The sequence below is a fragment of the Leptonotus elevatus genome, chromosome 1 (genome assembly GCF_054856555.1).
Source record: "Leptonotus elevatus isolate MCC_2025b chromosome 1, RoL_Lele_1.0, whole genome shotgun sequence".
In the NCBI taxonomy this organism is placed as follows: Eukaryota; Metazoa; Chordata; class Actinopteri; order Syngnathiformes; family Syngnathidae; genus Leptonotus; species Leptonotus elevatus.
In genome coordinates this window covers 10,500,938-10,520,600 of record NC_141239.1, presented here as the reverse complement: position 1 = coordinate 10,520,600, position 19,663 = coordinate 10,500,938, and the positions used below count along the sequence as shown (strand labels likewise).

At 38.0% G+C, this 19,663-nt stretch overlaps 2 protein-coding genes across 2 annotated transcripts in view; one reads left to right on the top strand and one right to left on the bottom strand.

Moving 5' to 3' along the window:
• The window catches only part of LOC147180674 (vasoactive intestinal polypeptide receptor-like), a 26,780-nt gene extending 16,406 nt beyond the window's left edge, over positions 1–10,374 (top strand). Inside the window, exons 6-13 of the mRNA XM_086074946.1 lie at positions 157–286; positions 3,276–3,429; positions 4,024–4,084; positions 4,422–4,488; positions 4,578–4,669; positions 5,998–6,127; positions 6,548–6,589; positions 6,709–10,374. Of these exons, the coding sequence (XP_085931072.1) occupies positions 157–286; positions 3,276–3,429; positions 4,024–4,084; positions 4,422–4,488; positions 4,578–4,669; positions 5,998–6,127; positions 6,548–6,589; positions 6,709–6,900 (868 nt within the window). The 3' untranslated portion in view covers positions 6,901–10,374. The remainder of the gene's footprint in view (positions 1–156; positions 287–3,275; positions 3,430–4,023; positions 4,085–4,421; positions 4,489–4,577; positions 4,670–5,997; positions 6,128–6,547; positions 6,590–6,708) is intronic.
• On the bottom strand, positions 10,366–19,663 carry LOC147180673 (kelch-like protein 40a). Its single transcript, XM_086074945.1, has 6 exons — positions 18,446–19,663; positions 15,863–16,023; positions 14,191–14,298; positions 13,917–14,102; positions 11,675–11,824; positions 10,366–10,720 (listed from the first exon to the last, which is right to left on the bottom strand). Exons 1-6 carry the CDS (start codon positions 19,544–19,546, stop codon positions 10,609–10,611), a joined length of 1,818 nt encoding a protein of 605 aa, XP_085931071.1. The 5' UTR covers positions 19,547–19,663; the 3' UTR covers positions 10,366–10,608.

Here is a 19,663-nt window from a genome sequence, read left to right as displayed (position 1 = left end):
CAAATTTGTGTTACACCACCTGCGCCACAACTTAGACATGCGTTTAACTGGTCTAATGATTAGTCTACTTCCTGCAAATTCCTAATTCCATTCCATTGTGCGCTGTCCATGAACATAGAGACCTTACACTCACACTGAAGTTGTGTTGTGTTACAGGAAGCTGCACTGCACGAGAAACTACATCCACATGCATCTTTTTGTGTCCTTCATTCTGAAAGCCATCGCTGTCTTCATCAAGGACGTGGTCCTGTATGACGTCGGCGAGACGGAAAGTTGCCATTCCTCTGTGAGTAAAATACTGAAACACTTTTAATCTTACTAACAGACATTGCCTTTGTTTGTGGATTTTGTAACGAGTCCTGCATATGCATCAAAGTGCAAGTCAACTCCTCTCTAACCTTGACCGCATCTCTCTGAATGAATTATTGGCTGACATTAAAGCGTTGTCTTGAAGTTTGCTTAGCCTGACAGTGGGTGTAACAATGTTTGCCAAGTCCTCTCCACTCCTAAAGTGCTCCCCATTCATTTGTTCAACAGGATGTTGTGAGAGTTCCTGTTTGCTGAACATTAAGTCGGAACATTTGTCAATAAATCACATTCAGTTCTGTTATGGCGCAAAACATAAAGACAAACCATGCCAGAGCACGGTCTGGAATTTCAGGATCAGGAGTTGCTGCTACTGGTTTTAATGTAGGAAGGCGAGGGTGTTATCTTTATGCGACTGATCATGTTACCAGTGTCAGGTATGTGTGTGTCTCATATCTTGCTCCAGTCCAGTCCATTGCTTTATTACCTGAGTTGATTAGATCCGCAGGCTATAAATCACCTTTGCAAGCCCTAATGTCAGAGCTGAGATATTTCCTCCTCCGGGTACACAGATTTTCCCACTTCAAACACAGCTGCTCCCCGTCTACGCCATTTGTTAACATTCCAAGTGGGGGGAAAATACAACATTTGAGAAGAGATCAATTTACAATTTACAATTCAGCCTGTCAAAACACCCTGTGCAAATCACAGGGAAAGAAATGTTATGACAATAACCTAACTCTGAATTAAAAGTTCTTTTTTAAAACAACAGAAGGAACTTGAAATAATGTTTTACTTTGAAGGTCAACTTATTACAGGCTAACAGAAATAATTGGAATAATAGACACTGTATATGTAGCTAGCTACACTCACTGGCCACAACATTAAGTACACATGCACTTTTTTTAAACAATATATTTATTGGTTTTTAATACAACAAAAACACAAAACAATGCAAACCCCATTTTCCCAACCCTCCCCAAACACACACTATACCTCATCATAAACATAAAATGAACAAAAAAACAACATAGCTTATACCTAGACATCAATATAAACATCACCAATGTACATGTTCTAATTTCCTTCATCGAGTGTTACATTAGCTACCTTATAGAACATACAGATATACGTATATACACATACTGTACATACATGTACATAAAAAGAGAAAAAAAACATTTATACATATACACATGCATACACATATACATACACTTTATACATACATCATATCGGTCAATTGTTACTAAAATGTGAGTAATGCCTACATATTGCTTATCAACATTTTTGATAAATTGTATAAATAGTTTCTGAATGAAAACAAAAATTCCACCAGTTTATTCTTAAGAAAATAAGAGATTCTCTTCACCATCCTGCTTTGCCCCATTGATTGGATCCATACTCCAATCATAGTTTTTTCCAGTTAAGGGCTATATTCCTTTTGGCTTGTATTATTGCAAAATCTATAAATCTACGAGCTGGACACCTCAGTATAATTCTTTTTAGGATATACACACATTAGCATAATTTTAACATCCAAAGGGATTTTCATAGACAAAATTAAACTAACTTTATTGAATACTTCCTGCCAAAATGTCTTTATCGTATTACATTGCCAAATACATTGCACAAATGTTCCCTTAGCTTCCTTACATTTTAAGCAAGTGTCAGGTACAGTATATTATTGTTGTATCGATTAAGCTTCACTGGAGTTATATATGGCTGCATTAGCCAATTATATTGAAGTAGCTTTGAACTGACATGCACACTCTAATGAGATCCAACAAAAGACGTTTATCAAAAATTATGATTAAAAAAAGATTAAGGGTGGGTGAGTAACGGGCTGATACCCGGCCTTATTTTCATGGTCTCAGTACACACGCCGACCAGGATCAGCCGCCCACTTGTGGCCATTTTACAATCAGGAACTAAACATTATAAATATAAGAATAGAAACGAAATGCAATTAATTTCATGCAATTTTAAGAAAAAAAAGCTATATTAGGATTTCTCAAACTATTATTGGTATTGGTTCTTGGTATCGGCATCGGTGACTTTCCAACATCTGAGTATTAGTACTGGTATCGGTCTGGGAAAAAAAGTGGAATTGTATGCCCCAGGGGAAAAAAATCATCACGTTTAATTGACACTGTAGGGGACTGTATCATCGTGGACTGCATCATATTGAGAGCTTTAAAATGTTAATTCACTGCCATTGACGGCTATAGACGTCAAAAATTCATTTGAACTATTTCTATTAGTTTCACATTTTGTCTCCACTTTTGTTAACGTGAGTATAAAAACCTAGAATTTTTTTATTGTACATTTAGAACAGATATAAAATTTGTGATTAATCGTGTTAGTGAAGTCATGCGATTAATTACAATTAAAAATGTTAATCGCCTGTCGCCCCTAATTTTTAATAATCTTTTTTTTTTTTTATGAATTTATGGCAGTGAATGAGTTAATGTATGGTTAATGGATTAATTGATCATTAGGGGTTCTGTAAATGATGTGGAATTGATTATTAAGTAGTTGAAACAAAATGGAGTACAGCAAATCAGTTGATTGAGTCTCAACTAGTTTACAGCCTGATATCAGTCTGCACAGGCTTCGGTCAAAAAAGATTTTTCTTAAAATAAACATGCCTTTGTGGGAAAACGAACTATTTACTTTATAAATCAAATGCATGTCAAATGTCCATCTCTCAGTAGCATACTGAGTAGCCTCCCGCCGCAATAAAAGACAATTATCTTTGAAATAGCATGCAGGCCTAAATGGTGAGGCCGTTAAGTATAAATCAACTCTGAAAAGTGAATGCTGTTTCACTGCTTGCTTTTTGCATGAGTGCTGGCTGAATAAACTTGTGTCGTTTTCATTTCCCAAAATAAAGCGCAGCCGTCACCAAAATGAGTTCACAATCATTTCCTGTTGACTGACTGCATGAAAGTGCGGATGCTTTTCAGGTGGGTTGCAAGGCAGTGGTGGTGTTCTTCCAATATGGCATCATGGCCAGTTACTTCTGGCTGCTGGTCGAAGGCCTCTATCTCCACGCTCTCCTCGCTGTCTCCTTCTTCTCGGAGAGGAAGTACTTCTGGTGGTACATCCTGATTGGCTGGGGTATGTGAACATAAGACAGATGTCTTACTTTAAAAAAAAATATATATATTTTTTTTAATGGAACTCAGTGTGTATAGAGCCTATTAGCTGCTTTTCAGACACATCCATCACAACCATCGTCATACGTCAGTGGATCAATTTGGTGGAGATAATACTGTGCCTTCATTTGCATATGGATCACTCCTGGTTGAGTTTGGTCTGCAGCAGGCAGCTGCTGCTGAAAAGACTCCATTTAAGCAATTTATGTAAGCGTAGCAGACTAAACAATCGGCAATATCCATCAAAGCCATCAGGCACTCCGCATGCATTTTCAATGTTCTGGGTTTAATCTAGGCTTGAACCTTTCTCCGTGGAGTTTACCTTGCTGGCCATTTTCATTACACCATTGAAATAACTCATAGATACTCATAAATATGCCAGAATTGTAATGGCTGCCAAGAGGAATCGTGCTTAGTGTACCCAAAACACAATATTTTTGTTCACTCTCATTTGCAACCTGTAAAATCATCTGCAAGGTCATTGCAGTATTTGGTTATTTAGATATATTTGTCTATGCGACAAATCTAATGATATATTCATGTTTGTCATTTGCAGTGGCTCCGACCATCTTTATCTCAGCTTGGGTGATTACAAAGGCTTATTTAAATGATCTTGGGTGAGAATAATCGTGTTCTTTATCTTTTGTCTCTGTCACGGTTTGTTGGGGAATTATTTAAAATATATCATTATCACCCTCGAAGCACATTAAGTCTCTTCTGTAGAAAAATTACTTCTTTTTTTTTTATAAGTAGAGCTGAACTCTGTTTTTGTTGCCACGCTAAATTTGCATATAGAGTTCCTAAAAAGTCATCAATATTTTTTTTTGCATGGTAATTCTAATGAAGATATCCTGCCTTTTACGTGATTTCCCACAGCACTTGTGGGTAATCACATTGATGGTAGTAAAAGTGTGAGCAACAGTTGGTTCCTGACTTTCTTGTCTTTTCTGGCAGATGCTGGGAGATAATTGATGACAAACCCTGGTGGATCATCAAAACGCCCATTCTTGTAACTATCCTTGTGAGTGACATTGCTTCGCTGTGAGTGACATTTACTGCACAGCTCTAGACAGTCGAGTTATATTTCGTCATTTGCTACTTTCTTGGCAGGTCAACTTTTTCCTCTTCATCTGTATTATCCGGATTTTACGGCAGAAGATGAATTGTCCTGACATTGGAAGAAAGGAGTCAAATCAGTACTCGTAGGTTTTTAGTGCATATAAAAAAAAATGAAATATCTATTTTGAAACAAATCACCATTTTTTTTCATTAGAGTGTAGTTATAAGATTTTACAAGAATGTAAACACTACACATGTCAAACACAATTTTTACCAGAAACTATGCAATTTTTAAATTGCATGTTGTTTGAATTCGATATTCTAAATATTATCAAAAAAAAAAAATCTATATTGCGGTGGTGTCCAAAGTATGACCTTCTTTAGCGGCCCGCAACATAAACAAAAATAAAACCAACATTTCACACGTCCCCCATTGCTATTGGGTGTGGATATCAACCATTGACGGCTACAGACGTCAAAAATTCATTTGAAGTATTTCTATTAGTTTCATATTTTTTCCACTTTTGTTAACAAGAGTATGAAAACCTAGAAAAACATTTGTTGTTCATTTAGAACAGATATAAAATTCGTGATTAATCTTGAGTTAACTAGTTGTCATGTGATTAATTACAATTAAAAAAAAATATTGCTTTAAGCCCCTAATTAAAAAAAGAAAGGATTATTAAAAAATTAGGCACGTCAGACAATACATTTTTAAAATTGTAATTAATCGCATGACTTCAATAGTTAACTCACGATTAATCACAAATTTTATATCTGTTCTAAATGTACGATATTTAAAACAATTTTTTTCATACTCTTGTTAACAAAAGAAGTGAAACTAATAGAAATAGTTCAAATGCATTTTTGACGTCTATAGCCGTCAATGGCAGTGAATAAGTTAAAATACTGGGGGGTTGCGACACCCAAATCCCCCATAGTGTTACACAACCTGACAACTACCACACACTCTTGATAATAAAATGCTCTATGCAGCTTTTTTAAATACGCAAAAAAAAAAGGGCCATGCAATGTGAATTTCTTTTGTAATTTCTCGTATATTCGTGTATAATATGTCCCCTGGAATTTGGATGATTCCCAAAAAAAATTGTGGTATTCTTACGGGATCCTCAAGTAAAAACTAATTTAAAGATTGATATCTTAATACAGATTGCTGTTGTTTTGATCCTCAATATGGAGATCTGCTCAGATTTATTCTAGTGGGATACAAGGCTGCGTACCTCTCCATAATCATGAAAAGACAAAACTATTTACTTCATCAGCTTTAAAGTAACATGTGATGCCGTTTCTCATAATACTTGTCCTACTTGATGGATTGGCTTGACAGAAACCATTTTTACAGAAATGTTGTGTTGATGTGTTGTTCATGGTGTCCAGCATATTGACCAATGTTTTTCCCGTCTCGGATCAAGATAAAGAGTCTCTTCATCTGAATCCTTCCTCCCTCCAGGAGACTGGCTAAATCCACGCTGCTCTTGATACCTCTCTTTGGGATAAACTACATCATCTTTGCTTTCATCCCGGACCACATTCACCCGCACCTGAGGATGGTGTTTGATCTTATCCTTGGGTCATTTCAGGTAAAGATTCAAATGATGGACGATTGCTGAGGGGTGACCTGTTAAGACAATGACAGACGTGAATTTTCATGTTTACATAACAACACACAAGAAAAATTGAAAAAAAAAATTAAGTGTATCACTTGAATACAAGATGCCGCAGAAAATGGTCTAACATATTGCACAATTAAAAAAAAAAACATTGAGTTCCACACCAGTAAATTGATGGTAAGAGCAAAGGGCATGATGGAGCACTGAAGATGGAAGCCATCACTGATTAATAGCTGCTTTAGCAAAGAATGTTATCTCCTGGGAAATTTTCCCTGAGATCCAACTCTCTGTTATGAGAGCCCCCATATTGGTCCTAGCCCTAAAGACATTATTCATACTAAAAAATGTCTGCGCAGTTGGAAAATTGGCAACATATTCTCTCTCCTGCAGGGTTTCGTAGTTGCTGTCTTGTACTGTTTCCTAAATGGAGAGGTAAGCAAAGACAAAAATAGCTGCCTAAAACGTTTGCCGGCCTATTATATCACGAGCCTTTCACGTTGTCAGCACCGTCTCTCCGCCACGTTTTCTCGACCTCCTCATCTGCCCTGCAGGTACAAGCGGAGATTAAGCGTAAGTGGCGCAGATGGATGTTACAGCGCTTCCTGGGCGCAGACACCAAGTACCAGCAGCCCTCCATAGGCAGCAATGGGAACAACTTCAGCACCCAGATCACCATGTTAACCAAATGCAGCCCCACTGCCCGGCGAGCATCTGCTTGTCAGGAGCATTTTTCAGCCATCTGACACGGACAACGGCTGGGCTCTGCACATATTGAAAGGGTGGCATACTTAAGCAGTGCAGTTAGATGCGGGCGTCCCTTTGGGTCAGTATGACCTTTTATTTTGATGTAATTCCTTCAACTAGCTGTGAAAGTGTGTGACTTTTTTCTTACCAAGTGATGTGCACCTATAATGGAAGACAGGGTCGGTACAAATGATAGTACAGTACTGTATAAAGATATTACGAGAGCATTCTGCATGTAGGCTGACCAGATTTTCAAAATTAAAAACAAGGACATTAGTAAATTCTCACCAGGAATTATTTATAACAAATTGAATCTCGTGACCAGTGGCTGCGTTATTACTTCAGCTAATGCTAAATGCTAGCTTGGTTGACAGCCCAACAGGGCTAAACAACTCAACGCATTTACCATTATCCAGGCTTAATGGCTCCGTCCTGGCCGCTACTGGAAGCTGGCTGTGCGCGCCATTCCCACATTGTAACATTTGAAATATGCCGTCAGAAAAGGTTAGTTTTTTGTTGGGTTGAAACAGTGACCGCAGGGTTAGGCTAGGACAGGGGTCTGCAACTTGTGACTCCCCGTGGTTCCCAATGGATCTCTAAAAAAATTTGTAGAAATTATATATATTTTTGGGACATATATATTTGTATTTTTTAGATAACATATTATTTAAATGAAGTAATGATTTAGATTTAAAAAAAAAAGAAGAAAGAATAGTATTTTTTTTAAATTAAGTTGTCAGAAAACAGAGGCGATCAGTAGATTATTGTTTGAATTATCTAAAAATGTCCAAAAAGTGACCATAAAGGAAGGGGAAAAGTAGAAAATTATAATAAAATGTCCATGAAATTGCCAAAAATCTCACAAAATTGAATGTTCAAAAAGTAACTATAAAATGGCCAAAAACAAACAAATCTTGAAAATTACCATAAAATGTCACAAAATTACCCAAAAAGTCAGATTTTTTTTTAAAGGCAGAAAATCAAGTGTTTAAAAAGTGCCCAAAAAGTGTCCAAAAACAAAAGAAGAATTCCCAAAAATGGCCATAAATTGTCCACAAAATTGCCCAAAAAATCAGAAAATTAATTAAGGAAAAGGCAGGAAAGATGTTCAAAAAGTAAACATAAAATGTTCAAAAACAAAAGAAGAAATCCCAAAAATTACCATACAATGTCCACAAATGGCCCAACATGTCCAAAAAAAATTTATAGCAAAAAAAGCAGCACAAATGTTACAAAGTAGCCATAAAATGTCCAAAAGTAAAAAGTGAGACAGAAAATTACCATATGTCCATAAAATTGCCCCCAAAAAATGTTAGAAATTTGACAGAAAGGCAGAAAAGTGTAAAAATGTATGAAAAAATTGTCAATAAATAAATAAATAATCCAAAAACGAAAGACAAAAGGTAGAAGAAAATGAATCTCAAAGTATTAGATGCTTCATATTTTTCTGGGCTATGAAGCGCATGCATTTAACTTAATAGCCCATGTTGTTTTGTTTATTAAGAAATCCATAGCATTCCCAACGTAATAGACCTTCTTATCCGGCCCGAGGCGTTTTCTATTTGCTGGATGACATTCCACAGCAGAGACTGATGAAGCCTTGTGCATCTCGGATTACTGAGGCTTCTATGTGTTTTCCTGCCTTGAAGTTGTGCCGTTCTGAAGGACTTCCATTATTGCTACACAGCACATAGCATTGTACTGCAAGTTATTATGTGGTAACAGTGATTAATGTCCGTTATTTTCACCATATGGTTCTTTAAAAACCACCAGGCAGCATACTGGTCGAGTGGTTCTCACATCCATTCACAGTTCTGAGATTGGGGTTTTTCTCCTGGTGCTTTGGCGTACTCCCACATTCCAATGAAATCCCTACATTCCTTGCAATTGAACAATGAGAAACGTTCCTAAAGGGGTAGTCAACTTTAAACATTTCTTTACAATAAAATGTTATGTTATGTGACCTCACTAGTCTAAATATGATATTCTGATTAATAATAAATTTGCGGAATATGAGTTATGCAGCAAAATCCAGCTCATCTCAGGGGGCAGCCATTTTGCCACTTTCTGACAATTTAAGATGACGTCACAGCTCACCTGTTTCCCCAAGCTGAGCTGTGATTGGTTGTTACCTGAGAACTGAGCAACTGTGATGTCATTTTTCAATCAACAGCAAGTGGCAAAATGGCCGCCTACTGATACGTATAAAAATGGCTGGATTTCTCCGCTTAATTCATATTTCAATAACACAATATTAACCAAAACACTGTATTTAGACTAGTGGGGCTACATAGAACATATTATTGTCAAGAAAATTTGTATGGGGTTGACATCCCCTTTAAACTGTTGGACTATGCTCATGCAGTTGTTCACAAAGTGGGGAAAGTCACTGGACACTCACCTGTTTCCAATTAACGCATTCACCTGTCAAATGTTCCAAACAGGACATTTTGTTTCCCCTCTCCCCCCCTTTAACTTTCACAGTCTTTTGTTGTCCCTGCCCCAGCTTTTTTGAAAAAGTGTTGCAGGCATGAAGTTCAAAGTATTTACCAAAAACCTAAACAAACAAACAACAACAACAAACAGTTATCAATTTGGACATCTTGTCTTTTTAGTGTATTCAATTGAATATAGGTTGAAAATGATTTGCAAATTCTGTTCTTGTTAACATTTTACACAACATCTCAACTTCATCAGAATTGGGGTTTGTACTTTGTGCATGAAATGTCTGTGATGCCCTATTTATGAAGCAACTTTATTTATTAAAGTTGAGAGTAGACAGATTGTTGACTGTAATGATGTCTAAAGGCAACATTCATGAAAACTCACTGTCCAATTATTTATACACTGCTAAGTGTTTTTTTTTAGTGCTGTTATGATAAGAGCTATTATTGGGGGGGGGGGGGGTGTCTTAAAAACAGTAACATCCCCAGATCAGTATTTCCCCTTGTTACGGTAAATTGACAAACATTTTATCACTAAAGCATCAGCAAAAGCAGTTTTGCTGTGGCCCTTGAGGTTATCAGTCAACTAGATGAAAGATGATGAGGTCGCTTCTGCAGCTGCTACCAAGCTCTGGGCTTTTTCGATAAGATCCGCAATGATTTGATTCTTGTAAAGAGCATGTTTGATGCCACATCCTGCTCAGTTTACATCAACTGGGTGAAAGTACCTCAGACTAAATGTTTCACACACACGTATTGTACATTGTACATATTGTAAATAAGAGGGAAATGTCCGTTTATGGCATGTTTTATGGTGATGACTTCTATGCTCAGGTGTCAACTGGAAATCAATGTTTACATTTAAGAAAACTACATATTGTTCACTCGTGTGTTTGCATTATGTCAATAATGAATGTGTATTGTAAGTGGTGCCCTGTAAATATTGTGTAAATATTGTGTACTGTACAGTATATGGAATTTATTATACAAAATACCTGTGGAAGATGAATAAAACTAAAAACCTTTGCACTTTGGATTTATTTTTCAAACTCATCACTAAATGGGATGTAAACACTCTTTTATTTTATTTCTGTTGTAAATTCGGACCCTAAGAATAACAGACAGATGTGTAAATCAACTTTTATAAAAGAGAGCTGGCATTTTACTTTTAATTTCCATTCTCTGACTCATCCTCAGTAATAAAACTTCCGTGGTTTCCCATAAACTGTAAACTGTCTCTACTAACAATGCATTAAAGTTGTGTTATAATTTGTTGAGGCGCAAAGTGTTGAGGCGGACTGGAACAATGGTGGCTCCCTCTGCATAGATTATCTCACGTAGAATCCCACTCCAGCACTTCTCCGTCTCATCGTATCTGTGGGAAAGATTCACGTTTTAATAACTGCGCGGATCAACATTCCTTTCATTATAAAATGGAGAGGACTCAATAAATTAACCACTGTGTGTCTTTGCCCGAGTCAAAATGCACAGAATTTAGAAGTCAGATTTTTTGGGGGTACATTTAGAACAGATGTAAAATTTGTCATGCAATTAATTACGATTACAAATTTTAATCACCTGACGTCCCTAATTTTTAATCATCTTTTCTTTATAACAATACAAATTAATGAACTTTTTTTTAAAGAAAAGATGATTAAAAATTAGAATTAGAAATTAGAATTAGAATAATTAGAAATAAAAGTTAATAAACTTAATTTTTTTAAGAAAATATAAAAAATTAGGGGCGTCAGGCAATTAAAATGTGTAATCGGAATTAATCACATGACTTCACTAATTAACTCACGATTAATTACAAATTTCACATCTGTTCTAAATGTACAAAAAAATTATAGGTTTTCATACTCTTGTTAAAAAAATATATTAATTTTTTTAAATAGAAATAATTCAAATGAGTTCACTAGTTAAATCACGATTAATCCCAATTTTTTATATCAGTTTTAATACAAAACAAATATCTAGGTTTTCATACTCTTGTTAACAAAAATGGATAAAAAAAAAGTTAAATAGAAATAGTTCAAAATAATTCCCTAGTTAACACTCGATTAATCCCAATTTTTTATATCTGTTTTAATACAATAAAAAATATCTAGGTTTTCAAGTTCTTGTTAACAAAAGTGGGAAAAAAAATGTAAACTAATAAAAATAGTTCAAATGAATTTTTGACGTCTATATGGCAGTGAATGAGTTAATAACTTCTCTATTACACTGATACCCCCCTACTTTATTTTTCATTTGTTTCATCAAATTCTGATCAGTATAGTATAGTATAGTATAGTGTAGTATAGTGAATGAGCGGAGTCCTCCTTACCTCCAGATGTCAGTCATTTCTGTTGGGACAGGCGCCTCACTGGTTTCACTGGCCATCATGGAAAATCCCCCCACGGCATACAGGACGCCCCCCATGGACATCAGACTGAGTGAGCTGCGCTCCTGAGGGAACTCAGTAGACTCAGACCATCTACACAACAAACACATATAAAAATGAGGCTCAATTGAATTCAGTTTTATTGATAGACTTGTAGTACCAAATCACAACAGGGCACTTTACACATGGAGCAGGTTGAGGATCACATTCCTCACTAATTAAGGAAGGAAGTCAACCCTAAAACTTTCTTAACAATATGTTCAATGCAGCCCCACTTGTCTAAACATGATATTGTGATTATTATTGTGTTTGTGGAATATGAGTTAAGCAAAATCCGACCGTTTTTATCCATCTCAGTGGGCAGCCATTTTGCCACTTGCTGTCGAGTGGAAATGACATCACAGTTGCTCAGCGCTCAGGTAGTGACCAATCATGTCTCTGCTTCAGAAAGCAGATGAACCGTGATCGGTCGTTAACTGAGCTCTGGGAAATTGTGATGTCATTTTCAGTTGACAGCAAGTGGCAACAAAATGGCAGCCTCCTGAGATAGATATCAACAGGTGGATTTTGCTGCTTGAATAGTAAATGGTACTTCATTTATATAGCAGTTTTCCAACTTACATGACCATCAAAGCGCTTTATATTCGACTACTGATGGCAACAGGAAAAACTGGGGGTTCAGTATCTTGCTCAAGGCTACTTTGACGTAGTCTCAGTGGCATGGGACCGAACCCACAACCTCTGTGTTACGAGAGAACCACTCTACCACTAAGGCACGCCAACCCCATAACTCATATTCCGCAAATCCAATATTAATCAGAATACTGTGTTTAGACATGCAGGGGTCTGTAAGCTGCAGCTCTGGAGCCACGTGTAGCTCATTAGTCTCTATTGTTTTTTTTTACACATTTCTTTTTGTTTTGTTTTTCGATAAAATATCCTTTAAATGACTTAATGATTAAAAAGTAGCTCAACAGGAAGTCAGACTCTTGCTCCACCTCTCACTAAGATTTGAAATCGGCGCACAAAGGGGGTGTTGCCTGGAGGACCATTGGGTGGCGAATGGGAAGAGTTTTGGGCGTGGTCTGATTGTGATTGACAGCAGCAACTCATTAATAAGCCGTTTAAGGAGGCGTGTACGAGAATGAGGCCGTTGGTAGCGGGGGCGTCTACGTCATGCAGAACAAGCGACATAGTACGCATCGTCTCGCGTAATGAGAGGACAAACAGCCAAATTATGTTTATCCCAGTGTTTAACCTTAAGATGGCACCAAATACACAGTTTTTGTCCCAAATTCAAGCTTTCAAAAAACATGCACTAAAATGTCAAAAATAATGACCAGGACATGTAGACAGCATTTGTAGACACCAGTTTATAAAGTTTATCAGCAAAAAAAAAGTTGATTTAATGTTGTTGTTAATTAATTAATTAAAAACAATTTTTTTTATTAAGTTGTCAGGAAAAGATAAATGAAAGGTAGATGAAAACGTTTTAATAAATTAGCTAAAAACGTGACCATAAATGGAAGAGGAAAAGCAGAATATTAACATAAAAAGTCCATGAAATTGCTAGAAATGTCAGAGAATTTATTTAAAAAGGCAGAAAAGAAAATGTTCAAAAAGTAACTATAAAATGTCCAAAAACAAAAGAAGAAATCCCCCAAATTACCATAAAATATCCACAAAATTGCCCAAAATTTCTGAAAGTTTATAGCAAAAAGGAGAAAAAATAAAATGTCCTAAAAGGAACAAATTACCATGTCTATAAAATTATGTCAGAAATGACTGAAAGGCAGAAAATTCTAAAATGAAAAATGAAGTATGAAAAATTAACACCCAAAACCGAAGACAAAAGGTAGAAGAAAATGAATTTCAAAGTATTGGATGCTACATATTTTTCTGTTATGTTGCAGCTCTAACTAGCTCTTAGCCCCTCGGTACATTAAACTAACACACTGTTTCGTTCATCACAATCTTCAAATGTTTTGTGGCTCTAGACCGATTTTACACTAAACGCTTTTAAGCAGGTTCTATTTGACTGCGACACACTCAGCAGTAATCTTCTGTTTTATGACATGATCATTTGCTACTATTCCCGTTTCATGAGTCATTTCACATACGTGGACAGATGCTTCACTTTAGAATTATGAGACAGCGAGCCGCCATTTAAAAGCTGTTGTCTTACTTGTTGCTGGCGATGTCATAGACCTCCACACAGCTGGTAAGACCCGAGTCTGTAACTCCCGTCGCAACAAAAATCTGGTCCTTGTGGACTCCGACACCAGACAGGGAGCGGGCTGTCTTCATGGGGGCCAAGTCCTTCCACTCAAATTTAGTGGGGTTGTAGACACAGACTCTCCTCATGCACTTCCTGCATCGGAAACATTAAAGACGTGTGACTGGTTTTCTTCCAATTTTACAAATCCATATTGCAGCTGAAGATTATAAATATGACTTACTTGCTTTCTGATTTGCCACCAATAACATAGACAAGCCCTTTGTGTGATACGGTTCCGTGGCCGTACACAACATATGGAAGAGGGTCTGACTCCCCCCATTTGAAGGACCTGGGGGAAAAAAGCAGTCAAAACACTACATTAGGTCCTTCAAAATTCACTTTCACAAAATTTAGAGTTGTAACCCACATGCTGTGAGCTATTTTATCCATGGTTCTTTATTCATTGTTGCAAGGAAAAACTCTGGGGCAACGTGCTTTTGATTAGAGAAAATAGAGATGAAAAGAATTGCAGATACTGTCAGCTTTTCTTTGTCTCACAGTGGGAAACTTGTTTTTCGTTTTCAGGAAGTCAGTGAATAGCAGTACAGGAAGAATAGAATCAAGACTTGATTGTAGAGTATGTATGTATATAAACAGGCTTGGGGAGTAACGGAATACATGTACTGCAGTTACGTAATCAGATTGCAAAAGAGAGAGAGAGAGAGAGAGAGAGAGAGAGAGAGAGAGAGAGAGAGAGAGAGAGAGAGAGAGAGAGAGAGAGAGAGAGAGAGAGAGAGAGAGAGAGAGAGAGAGAGAGAGAGAGAGAGAGAGAGAGAGAGAGAGAGAGAGAGAGAGAGAGACAGAGCGAGAGAGAGCGCGTGCACGCCCGCGCGAGTGGGACCGTTGCTACATGTCGGGGAGGTGGGAACGAACGAACTGACGAGTCGTGTCCTCCACACGCGGGCAGTTTGAAAAAGCTTCACGGACGGGAGGAGGAAATGGCTCGCTAGCCTACGACCGTAATGTGAGTTACACCTTCCAGACAAATCTTCCTCCCACCAATTCACTATTTAAACATCATACACAACATATACACGGCTAAACTTGTGACTGCGATAAAAGTTCATTTTGCAGTTGATGTCACACATCGTCATCCTCATTGGATGACTATCTATCTATCTATCTATCTATCTATCTATCTATCTATCTATCTATCTATCTATCTATCTATCTATCTATCTATCTATCTATCTATCTATCTATCTATCTATCTATCTATCTATCTATCTATCTATCTATCTATCTATCTATCTATCTATCTATCTATCTATCTATCTATCTATCTATCTATCTATCTATCTATCTATCTATCTATCTATCTATCTATCTATCTATCTATCTATCTATCTATCTATCTATCTATCTATCTATCTATCTATCTATCTATCTAACAAACTGAGGTGTGGTTGCTTTCAGTGACAGTTCCAAAACAGCATATGGCCTTCAATCAATCAATCAATAGCCTACATGCTTTTTAATTACACAAGGATTTTGGCTATTTGTAGGCTGCCCGGGTGCCTCTCACCCGCAAATAGCAGGGGCACATTGTATAGAATATATATTGTGGTGATATTTATTTTGTTTTCATGAGCATACTCATTATTGGAGTAATCCAAAAGTAATCCAGTTACATTACTTTAATATTATGCTACGTTACTAACTAAATGTTTTAGAAGGTAACTTGTAACTGTAATGGATTACATTTTAAAAGTAACTCTCCCAACCCTGCATATAAATTAAGGACATGAGTCAAATGGTCCCAATGAGATGACAGCTGAGGAATTTAAATCTAAAAATCGACATTTGCAAAAGCCTACAATAGATAGATTTTTAACACCCCGCTCTGTACTTACTGTCTGTCATAGATCATGACTGAGTCCAGAGCGTGTTCCCCCTCTTTCAGTTCCTTGCCTCCAACAACAAAGATGGAGTTCTCCACTTCTGCCATCCCAAACAAGCAGCGAGGGTTGGGTTGTGAGGGCATCCCTAACCATTCTGAACTTACTGGGTCAAACTGGGAATGACATTTACAATGCGTAAGTGGGGAAATGACAGTCACTGGAAATGTGAATACGGGTCAACCCAAACATTTTCTTTACAATAATATGTTGTATGTTCATCTACTGGTCATAACACAGCCTTCTGATTAATATTGTAATGTAATGACCAAGCACGGCTGAGCTTCACAAAACAGGTGAGCCGTGATTGGTTGTTACCTGGAACCTGAGCAACCGTGATGTCTGTTAATGCTGCATTCGAGGAAAGTGGGAAGTCGGACTTTTCCTAACTTCGTACCAGGAAGTGTGTACGGGAACGCCCCCTTAAACTTGGAAGTCCCACAAGCTCCAACCACCCCCTCACCCCCGCCCCCACATCTCTGATTTTGCCGACCGACTTCAATGTGAGGTCACACCGTGAATGGTAAAACTCAATTTACTCGAGTATTAAACTAGATAGATTTCTTCATTCATAACTTCATGTAACACAATGTACGTGACAGTGTTCCGCCGTCTCCCTGCCTGAAATTATACGGTGAACTACTGAACTGTATGGAATACTTATGAAATAGGGTAAATCAATACATACTATTTACCATTCGTCATTGTTCCTCTTCTTTTTGATTTATTGCGAGAAGGCAAGTCTGCTGAAGGTCAAAAAGTGCTTTGAAGACACAAATTTTTATTTTTATTTTTTATCACTATCCGCCATTTTGGTTGCTTACTTTCTCCTCGAACGCTTTCAGGTCGGAACTGGGAAAATCCAACTGGGATAATTCCGATTTCCGACCTTCCTCAAATGCAGCATTACTCTAAATCAAGAGCAAGCGGCAAAATGAGATGGATGAAAACAGGTCGATTTTGTTTTGTTTTTTAAACTCATATTCCACAAACGCAATATTAACCAGAATACTGTGTTTAGACTAGTGAGGGAAACATGCAACTTTTTCAATTCCCAAAAAGTTGGGACACTATACAAATTGTGAATAAAAACTGAATGCAACTATGTGGAAGTGCCAACTTTTAATATTTTATTCAGAATAGAACAGGTCAAAAGTTTAAACTGAGAAAATGTATAATTTTAAGGAAAAACTATGTTGATTTTAAATTCCATGGTGTCAACAAATGTCAAAAATGTTGGGACAAGACCCCTCTTCTTCTTACAACAGTCTGCCAACGTCTGGGGATCGAGGAGACAAGTTTCACAAGTTTAGAAATAGGAATGCTGTCCCATTCTTGTCTAACACGTCTCTCTAACTTTTCAACTGTCTTGGGCTTTCTTTGTTGCACCTTCCCCTTTATGATGCGCCAGATGTGCTCTAGAAGTGAAAGAAGTGGACTGCAGGCTGGCCATTTCAATACCCGGATCCTTTTCCTACGAAGCCATGATGTTGTAATTGGTGCTGCATGTGGTCCGGCATTATCGTGTTGAGAAATGCAAGATCTTCTCTGAAAGTGATGATGCCTGGATGGGAGCATGTGTTGTTCTCCAATCTGAATATACCTTTCTGCATTGACGATGCCTTTCCAGATGTGGATGCTATACGCACTCATGCAACCCTATACTATCACAGATGCAGGCTTATAAACTGAGTGCTGATAACAACTTGGGTTGTCCTTGTCCTCTTTAGTCAGTATGATCTAGGGCCCCAGTTTTCCACAAAGAACTTGGAATCGTAATTGGTCTGACCACAAAACAGGTTTCCACTTTGCCACACTACCCCTGACCCAGAGAAACGCCTGCGCTTCTTGTTCTGCTTTAGAAATGGCTTCTTCTTTGTACTGTCGAGTTTCATCTGGCAACGGCAGCTGGCACTTTCTGTGATTTCCCTTACAGTAAACATTCCTGTTTGCGGCGCAGTGCCATTTAAGGGCCCGAAGATCACGGGCATCCAGTATGATTTTTTTGGCCTTGACCCTTACACACAGAGTTTGTTCCAGATTCTCTGAATCTTTGGATGATGTTATGCACTGTAGATGATGATTACTTGAACCTTTTTGCATTTTTTCGCTGGTAAACACCTTTCTGATATTTATCCTCTATCTTTCTGCGCAACATTAGAGGAATTGATGATTCTCTACCCATCTTTGCTCCTGAGAAACACTGCCACTCCAAGTGCAATTGACTTTTCCAGCCTCTGCTACCTGTCCCAACTTTTTTGAGATTTGTTGGCACCATGAAATTTACAATCAACATATTTTTTCCCTTAAAATTATACATTTTCTCAGTTTAAACTTTTGACCTGTCATCTATGTTATATTCTAAACAAAATATTGAAATTTGGCACTTAGACATAATTGCATTCAGTTTTTATTCACAATTTGTATAGTGTCCCAACTTTTTGGGAATTGGGTTTGTATTATTGTAAATACAATTTTTGGCTGGACTTACTCTTTAAGATTTCAAATGGTCAAGAGATGTCTCATTTGAAACATTACCTGTAAGAAGTAAGAGGTGAAGGGTTCATCTTGGTTCTCCTCATTGTAGAGAAGTCCGCCCACAACAAACACCTGGTTCTCTTTGGTTACCAGACTGCAGTGGTTCTTTGGAATTTCTTTTGAGTCTGATACGACAAAGCATTCATTTCCAACTGGTTCATAGGCCACAGTCCCTGTTTGACTGATCATGAGTAGCAAGTCCGTCTCAAACATCCCAAAACGGGGGTTGTTGTTGAGTATTCCTGGCAGATAACCCTCCTGATCCTCCTCACTTCCTTCTCCCTCAGTTCTTTCCAACTTGGGTTTTGGGAGACGACCTTTGCGAGCGTCCTTAACCAGATCCAAATCTTTCTTGATCTCCTGATTGAACCGGATATATTGATGGCGTTCCACTTTTTCTTTAAAATAGTCCAAAGGCATCAACCTGAAGCGGACGCAGTGCAACAATTCTGGCAGGTCTTCTAGCCTTTTTTTCTCATCGTGTCGGACCCAGTCCATCAGTGATTCAAACGCGAGTTCTTCCCGCTCCACATTAAGCGCATCTGAGTTGATGATGAGGGCCAGCTCGGCTGCGGCGAGCTGCAGGAAATCCTGGTCCCGGATTACAACCTGGTAGCGTTCACAGATGAACTCCTGAGCAGTCATGGCGAGCCTAGGACAATCCAGCAGCAACCCCAACCTGAAGATGGCCATGCAGTTGCCTAGCACCAACTTCTCTTGAAGGTAGGACACACAAACAGAGAAGATGGACGGGATCTGGTACATGTTAGCGACCATGAAGATGTCCTGGACGTTCTGTTCTGTCAAATTAATGTCAGAGGTGTAGATGTAGCGCAAAATCATCCCCATCGTGCCAGGCTCGACATCTTTGAGGATTATGTCACGGGTCTTGCCTTCCTCCAGGTCAGACAGGAACATAGCCTTGAAGAAGGGGCTACTGGCTGCTAAAACCAAGCGGTGACAGGGGAACTCCTTGTCCTTGACTTTGAGGACACAGTCCACAAACCTGTCATTCTCCAAGAGGTCACAAAGTCCATCTTGAAGAAGGCTTTGCTGGTACATCCTAGGCTGCTCTGTCGGGTCGATAGTCAGAGCAGCCATTTTGTTCTGCTACCTTATCCTGGTTTTGTAGGCAGGAGAGAAGAGGGTCTGCTCATTCCCTACAGCAGAACAGGACTGTCAGTGCTCACATCCCAGATCGTTCTGCTAAGCCTTCAC

Bases quoted from the DNA above. Each gene is read 5' to 3' on its own strand.
- LOC147180673 (XM_086074945.1), bottom strand. From the start codon at position 19,546: ATGGCTGCTCTGACTATCGACCCGACAGAGCAGCCTAGGATGTACCAG. The intron at 16,024-18,445 runs GTAATGTTTCAA...TGTCATTCCCAG, and splicing joins TCACCTCTTACTTCTTACAG to TTTGACCCAGTAAGTTCAGA. The intron at 14,103-14,190 runs GTAAGTCATATT...TTTCCGATGCAG, and splicing joins GGTGGCAAATCAGAAAGCAA to GAAGTGCATGAGGAGAGTCT.